A 20,801-nucleotide genomic window follows, 5' to 3' on the forward strand; every position below is an offset into this window, starting at 1 on the left:
TGCATCTAAAGTGCTCATACTCCAAGTAGCAGAAGATAAAACGAGTGGGAAAAAAAACACGAGGCGCTGTTGTAATCCTGATAATGGAGTACAGAAAAAAGAAAGTACCAGGAAAAGGACAGTTTAACAGCAGTTGACCCAACACGGACAGACACAGGAGTGTGCAGACAGAAAGCAAATATTTTGCTAAGATGAGAGATGGTTGCTCTGAACGCTCGGGGCAAAAAACTGGGTCATGTTACAGTTTCCACTCCAGAAAAATGAGAGCACGGGAGAACAGAATCATTCACTTTCCACTTCTGCTGTGTTTGCTGTTCGCCACGATTTCTGCTATTTCTATATGGCATGAGAACAGGCACAACAGGCACTCAAATGAAACATTACTACATGCCTTTATTAAAAATCAAGATTCAAGAGAGATTTATTGTCAGTGCAACGGTATACACAGTATGCTGTGTATTGAAATACTGTTTCATATACTGTTTCCATAAATCACTTTTACAAAATGATCAAAAATTCTATCATTTTCAGGATTTTAACCCTTTAAATGCCAGAATTGTATTATTATTTATTTTAGAAATCTATTAAAAATATATATATATATATTATTTTCCATATAATAAATAGTAGGGGGATGAGGTAGTGGTGGTAATTACAGTCTTGATTTGATTGCATTTGTTTTTTTTGTGTAGTATCAAATATTGCCTCTCGACACCCCTTGTGGCCCCAATTGTGCACCTAGACCTGCCATAAAATTAATTGCCATAAAAATGGTGTGTGTATATATATTTTTATGGGTGCAGAAAGAGTGCAATTACACTGAAATTTCACAAGTCTTCCCTTTCCTCGCTGCACTTTCCACAACGGACAGTTGCGAGATGTGGCAATTATGGTTCCACTTCACCTGTGATTAACATGAATCCTTCAAGTCTTTCAATGGAGGGCGATCAGCCAAGATAAAGCTCCACTGATGAAAGTGGGGACACCCCAATTGAATTTGTGTTTAGTGAAACTGGTAAGGACTACAAAAGAAAAAAAAATTAAACCCACAGAAGACACAAAAACCCACAGGTTAGGATATTCTGACAAACCAGCCTGGCATCTGGAGGGAAATGTGAACAGGAAGCTCCTCCCCTTTTGGTTGCACCCAGAGTGCAACATCAGGTCAAGGTGTGTGGTTTAGACAAGTTTCACCAGGATTTATGGGAACATGCGTGTCACTGCATTCCATTTCACATTTTACACGTTTTCTGATGTCAACGTTCAATCATGACGGCAACAGAATTTTTAGAAAAAAGACTGATCACCTGTCCTAGGTGCAACTGGTGCAGAGGCCCGGGCCCGCAGGCTTTCAGGGGCCCAATGGTAACACATGGGATTTGTATCTGAGTGTGTATGTGTGTTTTCCTGTTGTTTCTTTTCTCCCACTTGGACCTCAGGGTGGGGGAAGCATTGCGAGCCATGCGGTGATATTAAAAACAGATCTCATGACGAGGACCCCCGCCGCCTGCTTTCTTGTCTGTCTGAGGCTCTGATGGAGTAATGGGTGGAGGCGCGCAGGGAGACGACCAGCACCTTTAATCAAGCCTTTCATCCCTGTTAATAAAGGCTGCCTCTCTTCCCACGTGATGTCACAGCGACCTTTAATGGCGTTGGCTGGCAGTGGGCGCTCCCTAGTGGAGTAACGCAGTCATCATACACAAAAAACAAAAATGCAATTGAATGGCATACAATATACGATTCAACTGCAATTAAAGGAAACATATTCTGTGTGTAATAGCATTTTGCTGAAGAATGTAGGACAGCATTAATAATAATCCTGTTATAGTCCATGTTATATATAATTATTGTATAATTATACTTGTATTATAAAAGTGTCTTAATACTGTACACACCACCAACAAAACAAATGGTGACATAACATTCAGTAATTCTGTAGAAACTATTAGTCTATATATAATTACTCTTGAATACAGAATATTTACAATGCACAGTGAGGATGAAAGAACATTTTGGTCATTATTTTACTTAAGTATTTTATATACAGATATAAAATTCACATTATATCCAGCACTGTGCAAAAGTTTTAGTCAGTAGTGAAACAAATTATTTAATCTTCCCATAAAGAACTAGGCAGGGACTGTCTAAAAGTGTAAAACTGATTAAAAAGTGTTAATAATGTCGATGTTGATATGTTGATATGAAAGTAGCCCATTGTGACATATTGTATGTGATTTTGGGATATATAAGAAATAAATGTTGTTGTTATTGTTGATGTTGAGAAGAACGGGGTGTCGGAGAATGATCTCCTGCAAGCAAAAGTCTACAGATGGAGAACGGAGTCAGAGTCACAGAGTCTGCAGCTCAGAGTCTCTTTCTCTACACGCATCATGTCACCAAAACTCAAGACGAAAGGCCCAGAGAGGTTGTGCGGACCCTGGGACGCACCACCGTGGAGAAAATGTAGGTCAGACGTGTCATCATCTGGACATCCAGACCCACAGGTGCAGTATAAAACCCGGGCCAACGCTGGAGTGCTGGACCTGTTTCTATTCATCGGGTTGACCCTGCATCCGGCTCGTCTTCGAACCGTGGGAACAAACCCAAACAAATACGGGCAGAGTGTGCGGACGCCAGAACAGGCCAAGCTCAAATCCAGGTGTTTACCGTGTGCACCAAAGCTATGACTTTGGTAAAAGGGCGAGAAAAGGTCCATCTGCACTTGGCCCAGGGACAACTGGAAGCAAAACTTTCTAAAAATTGGTTCTCATGCCTGGTTTAAGACCCTGTGTCTCCTGCTGAATGTGTCCCATTATCTGGGTCCCCTGCGCTGGACCACAATGGTTCCGGCCACGATGTCATAAACGGCGCGGTTGTGCTGGAAGAACAGCAGGGTGATGAAGACAGGAAAGAGGAAGGCTATGGAGAAGTTCTTGTTCAGGGCTCGCACGGTGGAGCTGTGAGAAGAGAAGGGAATGTTAAGATCACACACATGATTAAAAAATCTATATAATATTAATAATAATAATTATTATAATAATAATAATAATAATAATAATAACCCAGACAGCACACCAACTCCATACTAGAACATGTAGAAAAGAAAAGCATTTGTAAATTGCCCTCAAAATGAATGTTAAATAATTTAATTGATAATTTGTGTATAAAATGTGACAACGATTGCAAATGTGTCAAGATTTCAGAAAATGCTCGCTTTCAGCTTGTATTGCACATTACAGGCCAAAGTAGTGGTTTGTTGTGGAGAGCAGCGTTACGGTTTCTACCGTTGCCATCAGAAATAACCTCATTTTTTATTCAGAAATGTGATAATCTGCTAATTAAACCAACGTTCTGTCTACAGCGAGTTTCACTTGGCCTATTTAAAGCAAACAGAAAAATTCACTCCTTAACATCAGAAAACTGCATAAAGCGATCAACAGTGAAATAAAATGAGCTTCTGCAGCAGAAGGTGTCAATACAGCTCAAAATAAAACAGCATGAAGGACAACTTGGAGCTAATATGATAATTGCATGTAAAGATCAAGCTATGGGTCGCCTTGTATTAAATACCAGAAGACCCAGGTTCAAATCCCACTTACTACCATTGTGTCCCTGAGCAAGACACTTAACCCTAAGTTGCTCCAGGGGGGGACGGTCCCTGTAGCTACTGATTGTAAGTTGCTCTGGACAAGGGTGTCTGATGTGGTGGCAGTGGTGGCCTAGCGGTTAAGGAAGCACGTTGTACCACGTTGTAACGCGACCACGTTGTAAGTCGCTCTGGATAAGGGCGTCTGCCAAATGCCGTAAATGTAAATGTGAAGCGGCCTCGTAATCAGAAGGTTGCCGGTTCGAATCCATATCCGCCAAGGTGCCACTGAGGTGCCACTGAGCAAAGCACCGTCCCCACACACTGCTCCCCGGGCGCTGGTCATGGCTGCCCACTGCTCACTCAGGGTGATGGGTTAAATGCAGAGGACAAATTTCACTGTGTGCACCGTGTGCTGTGCTGCTGTGTATCACATGTGACAATCACTTCACTTGATAAATGCTGTAAATGTAAATAACCACCTGTTAATTAAAAAAAGTTTGTAAAAAATCTGCAGTTTTGGATTTGCATTCCTCGTGTTAAAATCTCGCGGAACTCACGCAGACAGGCTCACGTTGGTCGCCGGGACGACCAGAACCCGATTGGGCCGCACCAGGACAGAGGTGTCGCAGGAGACCACGCGCAGGCCGAGCAGGAACTTCCCAGGCGTGGCTCCGCCCGCCCCCCAGATGCAGATGATCTGAGGTGGAGAGGACGCTTAAACAATGCTACAAAATTAAAATATTCTGTGTGTCAACGTATGACAGGCTGTAAATCGATTGTGCTTGAGAGACTCACCTCATAAAAGCAAACCAGCATTCGGTACACCAGGGCAACCGCCATCATCTTCTGCAGGTCTTCCAGAGACGTGTTGTCGTCTATCTCCTCCACAACAAAGTTCATGACAAACTTGGAGATGTCCCTTCAGAGGAGGGCAAGAGAATGAAAGTAATGGCACGCAGCTTGTTTTTGTCTGTGGCGGAGGATCAACACACCGTACTCACTTCATTCCGCTCAGGTGCATGACCCATAGCACCACCGTGGCCTTCACGCAGAACAGAATGAAGAAGTCCACGGTCTCCGCCAGGAGGCGGTGTAAAGGGGAAGGGATGGTGTACTCACGGCCTGATGGGAGAGAAGACAAAACCCTGTAAATAATCCAGCATTGTGTTGATGTCAATGTTTATCGTGTTAAAGATCCCCTATTAGGATTTGGTTTTTTATATTTATTATCGATCTTGGTGGTCCCCTAATATTTTATCTGAAGTCTCTTTCCGAAATTACAGCCACTTTGATCCGGTCCCACTATGATATTTCTCCAGGACACGCCGTATCGGTGTCTGTAGCTTTAAATGCTAATGAGGAGGAGAGAGGCGGGATGAGGACAAGAGCGGCCTATAGAAGATGAGCGGGCATACGTGGAAATTACGTCATCAACACCATTCACCAACAACAACGTTAGGCAGACAGGATGCCGTGTGGGCGTTTTTCCAGAAAACAATAAAATTAACCCACCGGTTCTTCTCGCGTGACGGAACTAAAAAAAAAACGCAACTGCAATGCTTCGCTTGTTTTCCAGCTATGCCGGTCAGTGGAGATAATGTTTTTGGGGAGCGGCGGGAAATTCTCTGGATAGAAAAAGCACAAGAAACGGGAGGTAACCTTTCCCCTTATGACGACACAAGGGGACAAATTCCAGATCCAACCATCTGCGCTGCCGCTCTCTCTGAACGGTGAAACAGAATGACCAAAGCGCTCTTTATACATGCCGCCATTTCTAGCCACAGTAGGACCGTAGGCAGGCCAGGGGAACTTACAAAACTCACAGAGTCAAATTTTCATGTCGAGAATCGAAAACAATTCCAGGCCTCGACCCGAGACACGCCCTCGAGTGCTTGCGAAATACCGCCCTCTACTGTACGGAGTAGAAACATTTCAGGGGTCGCGCCTGGTACCTTGCTGTGTGCTGATTGGTCGAGCCGGACCTACCTGGCTGGGGCGCGTTCCCGTCGACCCGCCGCGGTCCCGGTCCTGCGGGTGCCGGTTCTGGGCCGGCCGCGCTCGGCGCACGGAAGGCCACCTGGCTGTACCAGTGCGGGGTCTCCGCGGGAGAGGGCTGGGCCGGGCGCCACGGGAAGGCGTCCGGCAGGCTGTAATAGACCGCGGGGACCGGGGGCGCGCAGCCCCAGTAGTAGCTCCACATCCACTCCTGCAGCTTCGCGCAGTACTGCGTGGTGCTCACGTCTCGCTCGTCGTCAGCCGCCGCCATGATCGCTCCAGATGCCAATCCGGCTAAAGAGGGTTAGATCTTGTTACCCGTCTTCTCCTCACTAGATAATCCCTGGTTAAGGATCAGCCATTCTGCGTGTGTCTGGACCGTACCAACTCACCGGTCCACCGTCCAGGAGTAAGAGGCGCAGCAACGAAGCAAGTCATCTTTGTAGGTGTTACAGCCGCAGACACGGAATGTTCTACATGACATTCGTTAATGCCGTTTTACTATAACCGTACGGGTTACCAAAAACTCGGATCATCCTATACAGTTATTTAAGCACCCCATATTCTTAAATAATGGTACAATCCAGCCAAGCAGTTAAAGAAACCTGCACGAAATCCAGGAAAATCTCTAATTAAAAATATCTGTTAATTTCTGGTCCTGTTAACTTTTATTATAATCAAGTACCATATGTTTAATTATATTTATAATGTGTGTGTGTGTGTCTGTGTATATATTGTTCCAGTTGCTTTGTCTTCTTATATATATATATATATAGACACACACACAGACACACACACACACGTGTGTGTGTTGTTAAAATATTTTTTGAATTCTGTATGTATTGGTCAAAATACACTGTTGTGGAACACACACACAGACACACACACACACACGTGTGTGTGTGTTGTTAAAATATTTTTTGAATTCTCTATGTATTGGTCAAAATACACTGTTGTGGAACACACACACAGACACACACACACACACGTGTGTGTGTTGTTAAAATATTTTTTGAATTCTCTATGTATTGGTCAAAATACACTGTTGTGGAAATTACTGGATATATATATATATATATATATATATATATATATATATATATATATATATATATATATATATATATATATATATATATATATATATATATATATAAAAAATGTGAGTCTTCTAAATGCCAAATACACAGTACTGTACAGTAAAAATTAAATTGTGCCAGTTGTTTTGGGCCCAGAGATTGAAATATGGGCTCTTTGGAAATTGCACAGTAAAGTCTCCACTGATGTGGATAATAGCCTTCATTTTTCTTCTTGATATTAAAACTTTTGGTGTTCACTCTTTTTCTCCAGACACGAGTTCCTCTATTTAGTCATTGCCGCATGATTACCAATTCTATGATTTCTAAAATAATGATCCTGAAATAATGTTTCATGAAAATGATAGTAAACCCACAGGACAAAAGTTCTTTAAGCCACAAAAAATGTGATTAAATACTATGATGCATATTATATTGACGTAAATTATGTAATCTTGTTTACTCTGCATTTCTTTTTATATTAAACTGAAGCTAATGCAGAATAGAAGTTGCAAAGTGATGTATATACATATAATAAACGTATATTTAAGGCCTCTTATTATTTAATAAAATAATGTTTTCTGCAATTTTCTATTGGTGTAAAAAAAAAAAAAAAAAAAGTGAAGTGATTGTCACATGTGATACACAGCAGCACAGCACACGGTGCACACAGTGAAATTTGTCCTCTGCATTTAACCCATCACCCTGAGTGAGCAGTGGGCAGCCATGACAGGCGCCCGGGGAGCAGTGAGTGGGGACGGTGCTTTGCTCAGTGGCACCTCAGTGGCCCCTTGGCGGCTCGGGATTCGAACCAGCAACCTTCTGACTACGGGGCCGCTTCCTTAACGTAATAAGCACCAATATGCACCACAAGGGGGCAGTGCTGGCCAAAGGTTGCTTAGAAAATTCAGAACTGTTCAATGTGGGGTTTTTTTAAAACCTTTTGTTTAGTCATAAATACATACAAATTCATAGTTCATATATATTTTAGATTTTTAATAAAGATGGTAGTAGCCAACTTGAGCAAGCAAGATGTTCCAGGAGTAAATAATCAATGTAAATCGCTTAATGTAATGTAAATGTCTGTTTCTGTCTAAATGCACACTCCATCTTAATGTTTCCTTCTCTGTTCAGTATTTCCTTATCAGAATAGCAGAACGCTGGGATGACCCCCTGTCCATCATGGGGTCAACCACATAAGAGTTGGTCTAGCATCACCTAATTTGGACCTTGGGAGAAAACTGGAGCCCCGGAAAAAGAAGTAGGCCTGGACTTCAACCCAGCTCCCAAAGTATTCCTTTTGTCATTGTGGATGATTGTGACTTCCTTGAATAAATGACTTTGTTTATTAAAGTGATGCCTGGTTGCTACATGACAACCTATCTCTAGATATCAAGCATCACCAAGACAACCAAACTCACACCAAGCCATCTCACCTCATAAGGGTTATTATCACTTGTAGATTAAATCAACGTAATCATGTGATCAGGAAAAAGTGTTTTTATTTACCGGATTTTTTTACAATAATTCAATTATGGGGATTATTTTTTGTGATTAAACACGATTAATTAGTAAACAAACTGCAGCTGCATTCATTTATTTTAATACGTTAAAAATGTAAAATTAATCACAGCGATGCCTTAATGCCTTAATTTTGACTGCCCTGCTTATAATATCACCAAAGACCTTTTTTGTTACCTTTTTGGTTGTGTAGAAAGCTTATGGAAAGCATCTTATTTTAATGCATTTACATGTGTCGTCACTCGATCCGGGGTCAGTTTAACACCACCTAAGCTGACCTGTGTGGCTATGAACTGTGAACTGGAGTCCTGGGGTGGGATCCCAGACAAGCGCAGAGGACCACATTCATTTCTGTACCACAAACTTCATGTCTGGTCCAGCAATAAGACTCCACTGAAGGGACACCTTGTTCCGCTGATCCGCCACAGATCAGGGATCACAGACGTCCCACCAAACACCCCTGGGATGTATTTATTTCCCAGGCTCCCCTTTTTCTCTGCGGGGGGTGTATTTGCTGACTGGGCTGCCCTGGGCCTGTGAGTAAGGTCTGGCCGGCCTAATGACGCTGCTGCCCTCTGAATGGAGCCCCCCAGGCGGAAGAGAATGGGCTACCGTGAGCATGATTGTCACTGACAGGCCACGGGGTGACTGGCCCAAAAATAATCGGGCGGAAATAAAAGCTGCGCACGGCAAATGCTGACCCCTATGGAACCTGCAAGCATGGGAGGATTATAGCCTAGGTGTGTGTGTGTCTGTGTGTGTGGACGATCAGGCATACATCTGCTTGTGTCTTTTGTATTTCCATTTGTAGATGGAACACAGGTGTGGTGCGGAGGAGCCAAGATGCCAAGGTGACACATTGGCTTAGTTAAATTAGAGCCCTGTGCATTCTGAACCCTTCATTAAGGTCATTAAGCTCTCTGCGTTGCCGTTTCCTTTCCTTTTGCCCTGCGTGGAGTGGCTCCCAGAGCCTTTTAACACATGTGCACAAATGTCCCATTCGCTAGAACGCAAGAAAACATAATAATATGCGTGTTCATGATAAAAAAAAGAAGAAATAAACCAAAATATCTTGTTTAAATAACACTTTTTAAAGCTAATAGTCGTTTGAAACTATGTATTTGCTGGAACAGCATCAACAAACCAGAGGACCAAACACTTCCAGCAGGTCCCCTTTTGCTCTTTTAGTTCATTGGAATAAGGCCCATAGGACCATGCAACAGGCAGAACTCTTGCATGTGTTTTGTTTCTTGCGACAGTGCATGCCACGAGAAATCAGGAGCCTCGCTGGGCGGTCGTGGTAAAAGGACTCAACATGTTCACTTTCACAACGTCTTGCATCCTTTCTCCCTGCCTGCTTCAAATCGAATGAATGCGGTGGGGCCAGTAAAGCCCCCAGAAAATGCAGGGAGACCGCAGGAGGCCGCCGTTCCTGGCCTAGCCTTTGACACACATCATCGGCGCGCTAACAAACACGAAAATTGCATCATAAATCCATATTAAGGATAAGGACCAGCTTATCTGTGTGCAGTGCTGGTGACCGCTGGTATCAGCAGGTTTCCCGGCCGTAATGGTGTTTACTCAAATTCGTTAAATTAGACAGCCCAAGTATTTAGGCATTAAAGTATGAATCATGTGGACAGACCAGATTTTTTTTTTTTTTTTCAAACCAGCGATATCGTGGCTGGAAGCGGGTGTGGTGGGGTGGTAGTGTGGAAACGCAGGGATGTTTTCTTAGCCAATGCATTTACAAGCTGTTGACCTCCTCCTTCGACCGCTTAATCACTCGTTCCACAATGCTCAGTGACTTAAGCCAGCTGGAATGTTTTCAAAGTTTTTTTTTTCCTTTTAGCTATAAATCCATTAATAAAGCTTTTTAATGGCTTAAAAACCACTGTGTGTATTCATGTACAGGGGGGGAAAGCTTATTAGACCATAGGCATAAGTCAGACGAGGAATTATATAATAGGCAACGGCATAGAATTGCCAGTAACAGAATTTGTGTGATTTGTTCAATCAGACAACATGTTTCTATTGTGAACTATGCAATACATATATTGTCTCTTTCACAGCGGTCGTTTCATCCTTAATGTGGGTCTTAGTCTACAATAGTACAATGTACGAGTTGTGCTACTGGTGCGTTACGCAAAAACCTCACAGGTCCTAGTTAAATGGTGATGGCTTTCAGATGTTGGACGATCCTGTGAATTACTTTTGTCAACTGTATATGCAGATGAAACAGATGAACAATTCTTTCCAGCCCCCCCAAAAGAGAATATTAACAAGCAAATTATGAAAAGCAAAAGAAACCCATTTCAAAAGATTTGTCTTGAGCTTTTAGAAAAAGTTTTACTTCATTCATTTCTTACATTTTTTAAAAGCATAATGAAAGAGGAGGCTGCGTTCAGAATTTAATCAGATGGTGACTTAAACAATGAAGAGTGCAGCAGCGTTAACTTTGAATCCGTACGTGGGCGGATGATATGAGAAAGAAAGGCTCCTCGGCAACAGACGGCTGGAGGAGATGCATTGTGATGCCGCTGCACCATATTATTATTATTAACATGTTTATTATTACTAATAACATGCACAGTCCCATGTGGGGAAGGTACAAAGCCTTGACCTTTCTTCAAACGGTCCCATAATAGACATCACAGCATATAGACACAACACGGCAGCTTTTAAATAAAAAAAGGGCGTGGCCCAGTAACAATGGCTGCTCTTCATAAGTACATGTGTAGATCTGAAGAAAGCATGCAGATCTAAAGGACCCCCCCCCCTTCCCTCCACCCCCTTCCCCTCAGGCCCAACCGGTGTTGAGCAAGGAAAAACAAATCCCCCTTTTCCCGGGGATTTGTGGACCACCACACTGGGTTTGACACTAAGACCTAATTAAGTGAATTATGTCTGCATTTGGTGGAAGGAAAAGGGGGCTAGACACCGTCCGTCAGCAACGCTGGTAAAAAAAAAAAAAAAAAGTCACATGAGCTGCTTCCCCTTTTCTGCTGTTTCTGGATTAAACAAAACCCATGAGAAAAGGCGTGGGGGTCGCTGAGACGCTTGACCTCAGGGCGGCTGCGCTGCTTTGTCTGCAGCTGTAGTAGCACCAGACTCTCAGAATGCGCGCACGTGTGTGTGTGTGTGTGTGTGTGTGTGTGTGTGTGTGTGATGTAGACACATCAATAGTTGAGTAATACACAGGCCAACCTTGACACGCTGACCCAAGGGCCTGATGCGTCTCTCCAGATCTCGCAGAACCGCGATTCGTCCAGCTCTGGCGTGAATCACGGGCCGGTGAAAGGTTAACTGGTTAAAAAGTGCCATTTACTCGCCAAAAGCGGTCTGTCTCGGATGACGGACGGCTTCCTTTTTCCTTCAGGCCACGATAGGCCGCTGTTATCTTTCCCCCACAGTGTGTGGAAGTGCGTGTGAGTGTCCAGTGGCAATCATGTAGCCATTGTTGTTAAAAACCGGGAAGAATCTTTAATTAATCATTTTGGATCAAATAACCTGGCCTTTCCTCAAGAAAAAAAAAAAAAACGCTCGGTTGTTTATCTCTGATGTTCTAGGACGATGGACACATCCTCGGGTCAGACTGGTCGCGCTGTTATGGCGGCAAAGTCGGCACCTGCTTTACTGAAGGTCGGACAGTTTTTTAGTGGAATCCAAACACGGTGCCATCGCATCCCCGCGCCCTCCATAACAACGATGGACAAGATTCCGCAGATTCCCGCTATATCGGCACACATGCAAAACGGAAGACAAAACTGTCCCTTGTATATCTGCAGGAGACTGTGGTCACTATAAAACGGAGATTTTATTTTTAAGTAAAAGAATGTAAAAATTATAAGTAATGCAAAAAAATAATTATAAATACAAAAAAAAAATTTCATCGTTCCTATTTGTCCAACCCCCCTAATGTCCCACTATTTTGTGACTTCAGGATTCTACAGAACACTGAGTGCTTATACATTTTATAAATGCTCTTTGCTGGTCGCTCTCTAGTGCGATATTTAAACGTGCAGAACACACAATAAAGACATTAAAGACCTTTTTTTTAAAATAAGGGTTATAATTCTGGGTCAAGGCTACATTTTCCCATGACTAAACAAATGTTGTTGCATGTTCACTAATATTTGAATTATAGTGCTGATAATGTGCGTGTTGTTGGTGTTAGTGGGCGTGGTCATGTTTGTGATGCCCATTCACAAATCCGGAAGGAAATGGAGGTGAAAAGGAGGAGATGGACACTGCTTAAATTGTCCAGATTTAGGGAATGTGATAGCTGTCAATCATGACTCCCCCTTTTTGAACTTCATAAAAAATGATTAAAGTTCATGTTCTAGGTGTCAGAAATAATTATACACTAACTAAGAGGGCTGGGTGGGTTGTTAGATCCTCCTCTCCAACATGTGGGGAAGCACCGTCCCCACACACTGCTCCCCGGGCACCTGTCATGGCTGCCCACTGCTCACCAAGGGTGATGGTTAAAAGCAGAGGACACATTTCGTTGTGTGCTGCGCTGTGCTCACTTTTGAACTTTCAGATGAGCAATAAGCAGACGCTCCCTGCAGACGGCCATTAATAAACAGTCTTTTTTAACGCTGGGACAATACGGGCCATATCGTTTGAAAGGAGGAAATGAGAACCCCACTGCATGTTTGCAGTTCGTCCACAGCGCTCCTCCTCGCCCTTTGAAGAGTGTGTGAACGCTCCACATGCATCACCGTGCACCGGCGCTGCTCTGGCAAACAGCGCGCGGCGTTCCGCGGCAGCCAGCAGGCGCAACAAAGGCTGTTTTTGTAGGCCCCAGTACATCTGCGGCCGGTCCCACCTGGCCTCTGTGGCCGACCCAGCGCGGGCTAAAGAGCAGCGCGTTCACAGCGCCACGCTGAGAGAACCCCCCCCCCCCACCCCACCCCCCCCCCCCCCCCCCCCACCGGCGGTTATCTCCGCTCACGAGTCCCGGACTGGAAGAGCATGGAGGAGTGGAAAAGAAGCCGCTCCCGACGTCGCATTCGGCTGTTTCGAGAAATAAACTGTTGCCCAAGGGCTGCATAGCTTCCCTTTGGACGTTCAGAAGCCGCCCACTGATGGACACAGAGCTGGAGTTCAACGAGGGGATCCGCCGAGGCCCAGTAACCCCCCGACTCCCAGCAGGCACTGGGGCAGGAGCGAATCCACGGCCTCTTTCAGCGTCGCTGAGGTCATTCCTGCAGCTGACTTGCAAATATCAACGTTTCATTGAAACGCAGGAAAATTTAATTAATCTTATGACAGGGCGAGTCCTGAGCAGGCTGTAACAATGCTTCCGAACCCCAGGCACACCGAAAATAGGCTTTTGATAGGATGTGGTCTACAGGGGCCACACAAATATTCTTCCAGGGGGCCCAGCATTCCTAGCAATGGCCCCGTTCCTGCGGAGGAGAGAACGTTACGGGCCGAGCGAAGGAACGCCTTCGGCCTTTGTCTTTCGTTAACCCTTGGCCATATATCTGCGTTTCAGCTCGGCGGAGGCGGGGCTTGCATCGCATTCCTCGGGAATTAGGGCGCAGCCGAAGGATGCCCGCCCAGCTGAGCGATGATTTTATCGTGTGTTTTTCACCGTAGGTACGCCGTTGAGGAGGTAAACAGACCCCCTGGGGCCTTCCTGAGTTATACCGCGAATGGCCGCATGTGTAACACTAACCTTGGCCCCAGTAGCACAACAACAGGCACAGCGGTTCCACAGTGTGTGTGTGTGTGTGTGTGTGTGGAACAGCTATGGAAGGGTGTGTCCAGACCCCTGGAATGGAACTTTCCAGATGCTGCTCGGAGGATGTGATTTCACGCGCTCACTGGAGACAGGGGCTGAGTCGCGGGAGCCCCTGAGTATTGTGAGATAGCCAGAGCGCAGCGTTTTTCACACCGTATTGATCCAGTCAAGGGTCACGGGTGTTGCGTGGAAAACTCGAAAGTTAAAGACGAATTCAAAACAACACAATTAAAAGATTCAGAAGCCCTGCATGCAAAATGGGCTTTTTTTCTGTCCAAAGTTATAGCGAAGTGGACCCAACACCCCTTTTTGGAAGAAAACTGTGTCGCAAAAAAAAAAAAAAAAAGTTTTTTTTTGCAAAACAAGGAATGTCAACTTGTGCCCTGCTTCATCTCCATGTCGTATTTCTGGAGACGAGGTTATAAATAGTGAATCACGTCTCGGGTCGTAGGTTAGACACAGCGCCCACCCTCTTTCCCCTCTCACTCAGAAAACCAGGGCCGTAGTTTGCCCAGATGTTGGGGTCTTACATCACTGTGAATTTTGCCCTTGTGAACCGTGACAAGCCACCGAAACCAGGTCACAAAATCTGCAGATACCAGTAGGGATGTAAAGAATCAGACACCCCATGGGTGAACCTTTTCTCTACGGGAATTCTGGGAACACCGGACTGTTCCACCTGCTTCAGCTGTTAATGTCATCAAACCCAATCAGTGGCCCACTCCCTTTTCCCGCCCTGGGAATGTTGGGCTCAGGCCAAAGGGAGTGATGCTCTGGGGACCAATGTTCTCGTTTCAATGCGTGCGCTGAAAAAATCTGGACCAAAAAGGAAATGTTCCAGCATGGAAAGAGGAAAAAGATTACACATCCTGCCTGACAGTTGGTGCCGGTGGGGACCTCACGGTCTTATCTGCAGGAGACCGACCAGAGTAAAGTACCCGCTTCCCACCTCCACTGACATTTAAACTTTAACTATTAAAACACCAAGGAGACCAAACGGCAGAAATTCTACCCTCATTCAGGCAAAACAAAGACAAGAGGAGTCAAAAAAAATAAAAGGCAGGTCAGAGTTTATTGGAAAAAGCACCACAGGTTAATATTTCCACATATATTAATGGAGTACAGTGCGCTGGTTGCCTTTTTTGTGGGGTGGGGGGGGTTACAAAGAATTTGAGCAGGACACACTGGTCACGTTGGGGCCTTCGGGCTCATTGAACTGAGCCTGGCGTCTACAGATTCCGGCTACACGCCGCTTCGTCACTCCTTGACGTACGTCCTCACGGCCACCACGTCTCCCATCTTGCATTTCTGCAGAGAAGAGTGGAGGGGGGGGGAAGTAATATTACTTTTACAGAAAGTTATATTTAATGTGTAATGATGCATAAGGAGGCTCCTTACCGCTACTAACTTCCCATCAGCCATCTCCCGCTCTATTGTGGTCTCCTTCCCGTCCCACTTCTGTTTCTGCACAAGTTTCCCGTTATCCAGGGATACCACGGTCTAAAGAGAAACGAAGAATATATGAATAGAAGACAAAATAAACGAATAAAAGCGCAGAGCACATGAGCGTCCCACACCGAGGTCTTCCTGTCGTCCGCAGTGGTCTCCTCGAACTGCTCGTTCAGCTTGAACTTGATCTCGGTGGTTTTGAAGGTGCTCTGGGACTTCATGGAAACCAGCCCCTGGTCGTCGATGCTGACGATGAGGCTGGGCTTGGTCCGGTTCCCCACCTGACGGGTGGCGAAGCCCACGCCTGCAGACAACATTTTAAATGACGAACCACCAACACTTTCAAAAAAAAAAAAAAAAAAGGAGCGTCTGAGCGACGAGGAGCAGGAGAAACCCTACCCAGAGCCTTCATGTACTCGTCAAAGTTGTCGCTGGAGACCATCTTCCACGTCCCGACGAACTGCTCCACCATGGTGACCGACTGACTGACTGCGTGCCGTGCGCTCGACTTCCACCCCGCAAATCCGCGCCGAATACCCGCGATCCTGCTCGCCGCCGCCGCTGCTGCTCTGCCCGATGCAGCCGGCGGAGCCGCTCTTAAGCGCGGCCGCGGCGGCGCGCGCGGCGCCCAATTAACCAACCGGCGCCGGCCACGTCACGAGGCGGGGCGGGGCGTCGAATGGGGGGGAAAGGTCAGGCGTCACAGGACGCGGCGGCGGCCGCCCGTTTACTGAGGCAGAGGTCGGGAGGAGGCGGTGTTCGCAGCATCATCCCCTCTTTAACGCTTTCACAGGAGAAAAAAACTTTCTACAACTTTACACAGAGCAAAGCGGAAGCAGCCTACCCCCCTAGTCACCCCCACGGTGATGAACAATACCCACTCCCAGCTCAGAGGACGCTGTTTTTGGTCGCTACCAGGAAGAACGGGATGAAATATTGGGCTGTTTCAGCTAAACAGCTCAAAAGCTGTATATTGCTTTGAAGGAGGTGTCTACACTAAATTCTCTCTCTCTCTCTCTCTCTCTCTATATATATATATATATATAAAAGCGAACAGTAGTTACAGATCAGGTTTCGACTCATGAGTGATGGAGGACAGTTTTTATTACACGAAAAATATAAATACACACACACACACAGAGAAGGTGAAGAGCTGCAGGCTACTTTCGGCCTCCAGCCTTGGCTTGTGGGTCTCTGGCCGTGCAGCGGCTCTTCAGGGCCGATAGCATCTCCTGGCTGCTCAGATTTGCTCCCTTCATCACCAGATTCTCTCCATCAGCTGCGGGGAGAAAGAAATAAACAAGAGACTGAACGTCAGTGTGCCGCCCACCACAGACGTACTGGCCCGACACTTACCGAAGGTGACCTGGACCAGCGGCGGGGACCGGTCGTGCCTTGCCTCGACTGTCACCTCACAGTTCATGTTAGTGGATCTCGCCTTCTCAGAGCCGACCAGGACCAGGAACTCCCTTCACAAAAAAAAAAAAAAAAAAAAAAAAAAAAAAAAACACATTTACCTCCCTGTATATACCGAGGCAAGATAAGCAAGGTGCACAGATCACTAAAAAAAAAAAAAGGATTAAAAGTGGCTATTTTAGTAATAAATAGAATGAATTAAAAGATTAAACATACATTCGGACTGCAGTGGCCTAGCGGCTAAGGTGAACTCAGTTGCACCTTGGTGGTTCGATCCAGCACCCCCCCGAATTATGGGTCCGTCTCCTTAACCGCAAGGCCACCACTGCTCCGCATGTACATATTTAAAACCATTTCAACAGAACAGCTGCAGAAAGCAAGATTCTGCAAGTTCTGGGCCGAGAGGATCGAGTTTGTGGCCCGATGTTATATTCAGTACAGGCCAAAAGTTTGGACACACCTTCTCATTCAATGTGTTTTCTTTATTTTCATGACCATTTACGTTGGTAGATGAATGAACACATGTGGAGTTATGTACTTAACAAAAAAAGGTGAAATAACTTAAAACATGTTTTATATTCTAGTTTCTTCAAAATAGCCACCCTTTTCTCTGATTACTGCTTTGCACACTCTTGGCATTCTCTCGATGAGCTTCAAGAGGTCGTCACCTGAAATGGTTCTCCAACAGTCTTGAAGGAGTTCCCAGAGGTGTTTAGCACTTGTTGGCCCCTTTGCCTTCACTCTGCGGTCCAGCTCACCCCAAACCATCTGGATTGGGTTCAGGTCCGGTGACTTTTTGTTAAGTACATAACTCCACATGTGTTCATTCATGCCTTCAGTATGAATCTACTAATGTAAATGGTCATGAAAATAAAGAAAACACATTGAATGAGAATGTGTGTCCTGTAATGTATATGAGGTTTGTAGATTTGAAGGTTTATATTTGAGTATTTGCTCCCGGTTTCTCTTTTGATCGCGCTCGCTGTTCCTGGTTATCTTTAATTTTTTTATACAAATCTAGAACCGACAGTCTGCAGATCCGGTTCCGGGAACCGAGCGTCCAACACGATTCGTTCTACCGAGAGGTAACGATCATTAAACGGCGACAATTTCTACAAGACGACGACCTACCTGGTGGCCCTCACGTTGGACTCGAACGGGCAAAAGCGAACGGAGATCCTCCTCACAGCTTTCAACACGACCGATGCCCCGGCGGCGGCCATGACGGCTTGAGAGATGACCTTTGACCCGGCCTTCTTCTTCCTCGCCTGGACGGAGTCCGGCGTCCCTGCGCCGCCACCGCCGCCAACTGGCCTGAGGTGGAACTGACGTGGTGCGTCCAGACGGGACTTCTCGGTTCTCTTGAGTTTAAATTGTTAACATAAAACGGCGGTCCGTCTCCACGTTGAAACAGCTGCATTATCAACTATGCACGTATTTCTGCTGACATTCTCGGTACTTTTTTGTGTGCATATGTATTTTTCACATCGCCAGTAAATCTGCAGCTAGTTTGTCGCACATGTCAGGTGTGGGAACGTAGATCAGCCAACAGAACGCAAACTTTATCTCGGAACACCGCATCAAAGGTAAACTACTAATCCGTCTTCTGGCCTCGCTTGGACTTCGTGCAAGTCATATAAAGCCTTCTGATTACGAGTCCCGCTGCCCCTGCCCTCCTTAGCCCTTGCATATTTGTAAAATTTCAGAACTAACAATATACTAGTATTTCTTGACATTTAAACGTGCACTCAAGGGGCGTTCTCTTTACGGTAAAATGTACATTTAAACGTTAGTGTACGACGTGGTTACACTTTTTGGCCACTAGGTGGCGACACCGTTCAGCGTTCAGCCGCCACCGCATTAGAAGTAACTCACTAGGACATCAAGTGAAAACGATTGTCATTGTGAAACACTGCGGCGCAGCACCCGGTGACACTTTGAAACCATCACCCTTGGTGAGCAGTGGGCAGCCATGACAGGCGCCCGGGGAGCAGTGTGTTGGGACGGTGCCTTGATCAAGGGAATCGAACCAGCAACCTCCTGATTATGAGTATGCTTCCTTACCCACTAGACCACCTGCCCTTCTTAGATTTTACATTTACATTTACATTTACATTTACAGCATTTATCAGACGCCCTTATCCAGAGCGACTTACAATCGGAAGTTACAGGGACAGTCTCCCTGGAGCAATTTAGGGTTAAGTGTCTTACTCAGGGACACAATGGTAGTAAGTGGGAATCGAACCCGGGTCTTCTGGTTCGAGTGTGTTACCCACTAGGCTACTACCACCAGCCAGATCATCAGGTCCAGTGGTATCTGGTCATCCAGCCCAGTCTCTGCTGACCAGACGTGACGGTGATGATGATGATGGGGGACCATTTTCAAGGGTTGACAGTGATGTCACCAGTGATGTAAAGAGTGGCCAGAAACATCAATTTCCATAAACTGAGCGCTAATGAAGGGCGAGAGTGTCCAACACTTGCTGTGCAGCACAGCAATTTACATTTACAGCATTTATCAGACGCCCTTATCTAGAGCGACTTACAATCTGTAGTTACAGGGACAGTCCCCCTGGAGCAACTTAGGGTTAAGTGTCTTGCTCAGGGACACAATGGTAGTAAGTGGGGTTTGAACCTGGGTCTTCTGGTTCACAGGCTGTGGGTGTGAGGGGAGGAGCTCATCTTCTCCATAAGAAGCTATCTAACGTCGCTTCTGCCACCGCGGGTGTGAAAACCACTAGTCACATGCAAACCGACCAAGTCGGACTTTTACTGCCGCACCGCTGATGGGCCTGGCGCTTTTTTATCTGAGGATGGCGGTCTGACTATTTTAGGTGGAGGCGGGCTTCCTCTCATAAGAACACTTCCTCTTTTTTTTTTTTTTTTTCAAACGATGGTTGGGATCAGAACAATGCACCGGGTCCGAAGGGAAGGAGCCCGGCCACTAAGAATAGAAATGAAGTGCCCCCTCTGTTCTCAGCACTCGGTTCTGATTCTATTTTCGGCTGCTGAATCATCATTTCTCTCAAGGTTATGAAGGGTGGCGGGGGGGCAGCGGGTCCGGCCTTTTGTTTAATTGCATTTTGATGGTCAGGACATTGTCTGGAAGGACAGTCATTGTACCCTGCTTTGCAAATAGTGACGGTGTGGCAAAAGCGACACTTTTACCTGAGAGGTTACCTGCTAAGTGAAGTCCAGGCAGACAAACCAGACCACACAGTCAACACAAAACCCATCAATAAAAATGTCTATGTGCGGATTCTGATTGCGTTGCATGCAAAAGACCTCAACACCGATCCCCCTCACCATATGTCTTCTGCTGAGACCTTCAAATTACCACAATCTCCCAGGACCTGAAATGACAAAAGTGAAAGTGAAGTGATTGTAAAACACAGCACAGCACACGGTGACACAACGAAATGTGTCCTCTGCTTTTAACCATCACCCTGAGTGAGAAGTGGGCAGCCATGACAGGCGCCCGGGGAGCAGTGTGTGGGGACAGTGCTTAGCTCAGTGGCACCTCAGTGGTTCAGGATTCGAACCAACAACCTTCTGCTTCTTTACCTGCTAGGCTACCACATCTCCTCCATCCTCAAGAAGACCCAGTAGAGGACAACTGACGTCCAGTCTGTGCTCCTCCATCACAATCTGGTACAGAGCAGCCACCAAATAGTACAAGAACAGACTGCAAAACATCATCTGTGTCCACCTGTCACCTATCCAGGAGGGAAAATCATCACAGATCCCTCAAACCCTGGACACAGACTTTTTGACCAGCTGCCCTTTGGTAGAAGATCTAGAAGTCTGCAGACAAACTGAGCAGTTTCTTTCCCTTAACTGTCACCCTTATAAACAGCTGAACTGTCACACACATGGCAACTGCACTTTATGTGCACTTGTATTTTTTCTGTAATCTATCTGTCTATATTTTATGAAAGTGAAGGTGCACTTGTAACATTCAAATGCAGAGGAATATTGCAAAGGACAGGGGCACAGCCAC

General features: G+C 45.7%; 3 protein-coding genes and 1 long non-coding RNA gene across 9 annotated transcripts; 1 reads left to right on the top strand and 3 right to left on the bottom strand.

Moving 5' to 3' along the window:
• Positions 1–368: 368 nt before the first annotated feature.
• fam8a1a (family with sequence similarity 8 member A1a) lies at positions 369–6,065 on the bottom strand. Of its 6 annotated transcripts, none has more exons than XM_028964054.1 (5): positions 5,576–6,065; positions 4,591–4,711; positions 4,385–4,508; positions 4,161–4,303; positions 369–2,957 (listed from the first exon to the last, which is right to left on the bottom strand). In XM_028964054.1, the coding sequence occupies exons 1-5, from the start codon at positions 5,853–5,855 to the stop codon at positions 2,813–2,815; spliced, it is 813 nt and encodes a 270-aa protein (XP_028819887.1). In that variant the 5' UTR covers positions 5,856–6,065; the 3' UTR covers positions 369–2,812. The 6 variants fall into 6 exon arrangements, with proteins under 6 accessions (XP_028819887.1, XP_028819891.1, XP_028819889.1 ...); XM_028964058.1 differs by having other exon boundaries at positions 4,161–4,286; positions 5,576–6,064; XM_028964056.1 differs by having other exon boundaries at positions 4,147–4,314; positions 5,576–6,061.
• Positions 5,561–8,013, top strand: LOC114770283 (uncharacterized). Its single transcript, XR_003743333.1, has 2 exons — positions 5,561–6,026; positions 7,795–8,013. It is a non-coding gene; the product is annotated as an uncharacterized LOC114770283 (long non-coding RNA).
• A 6,976-nt stretch (positions 8,014–14,989) lies between these two features.
• On the bottom strand, positions 14,990–15,976 carry fabp4a (fatty acid binding protein 4a). The gene is made up of 4 exons (XM_028963362.1): positions 15,785–15,976; positions 15,514–15,689; positions 15,335–15,436; positions 14,990–15,244 (listed from the first exon to the last, which is right to left on the bottom strand). The coding sequence occupies exons 1-4, from the start codon at positions 15,855–15,857 to the stop codon at positions 15,194–15,196; spliced, it is 402 nt and encodes a 133-aa protein (XP_028819195.1). The 5' UTR covers positions 15,858–15,976; the 3' UTR covers positions 14,990–15,193.
• Positions 15,977–16,471: 495 nt separating this feature from the next.
• mrpl53 (mitochondrial ribosomal protein L53) lies at positions 16,472–18,049 on the bottom strand. Its single transcript, XM_028963361.1, has 3 exons — positions 17,933–18,049; positions 16,742–16,854; positions 16,472–16,664 (listed from the first exon to the last, which is right to left on the bottom strand). Exons 1-3 carry the CDS (start codon positions 18,022–18,024, stop codon positions 16,546–16,548), a joined length of 324 nt encoding a protein of 107 aa, XP_028819194.1. The 5' UTR covers positions 18,025–18,049; the 3' UTR covers positions 16,472–16,545.
• Positions 18,050–20,801: the final 2,752 nt, after the last annotated feature.

Source organism: Denticeps clupeoides, chromosome 20 (genome assembly GCF_900700375.1).
Source record: "Denticeps clupeoides chromosome 20, fDenClu1.1, whole genome shotgun sequence".
Lineage (NCBI taxonomy): Eukaryota > Metazoa > Chordata > Actinopteri > Clupeiformes > Denticipitidae > Denticeps > Denticeps clupeoides.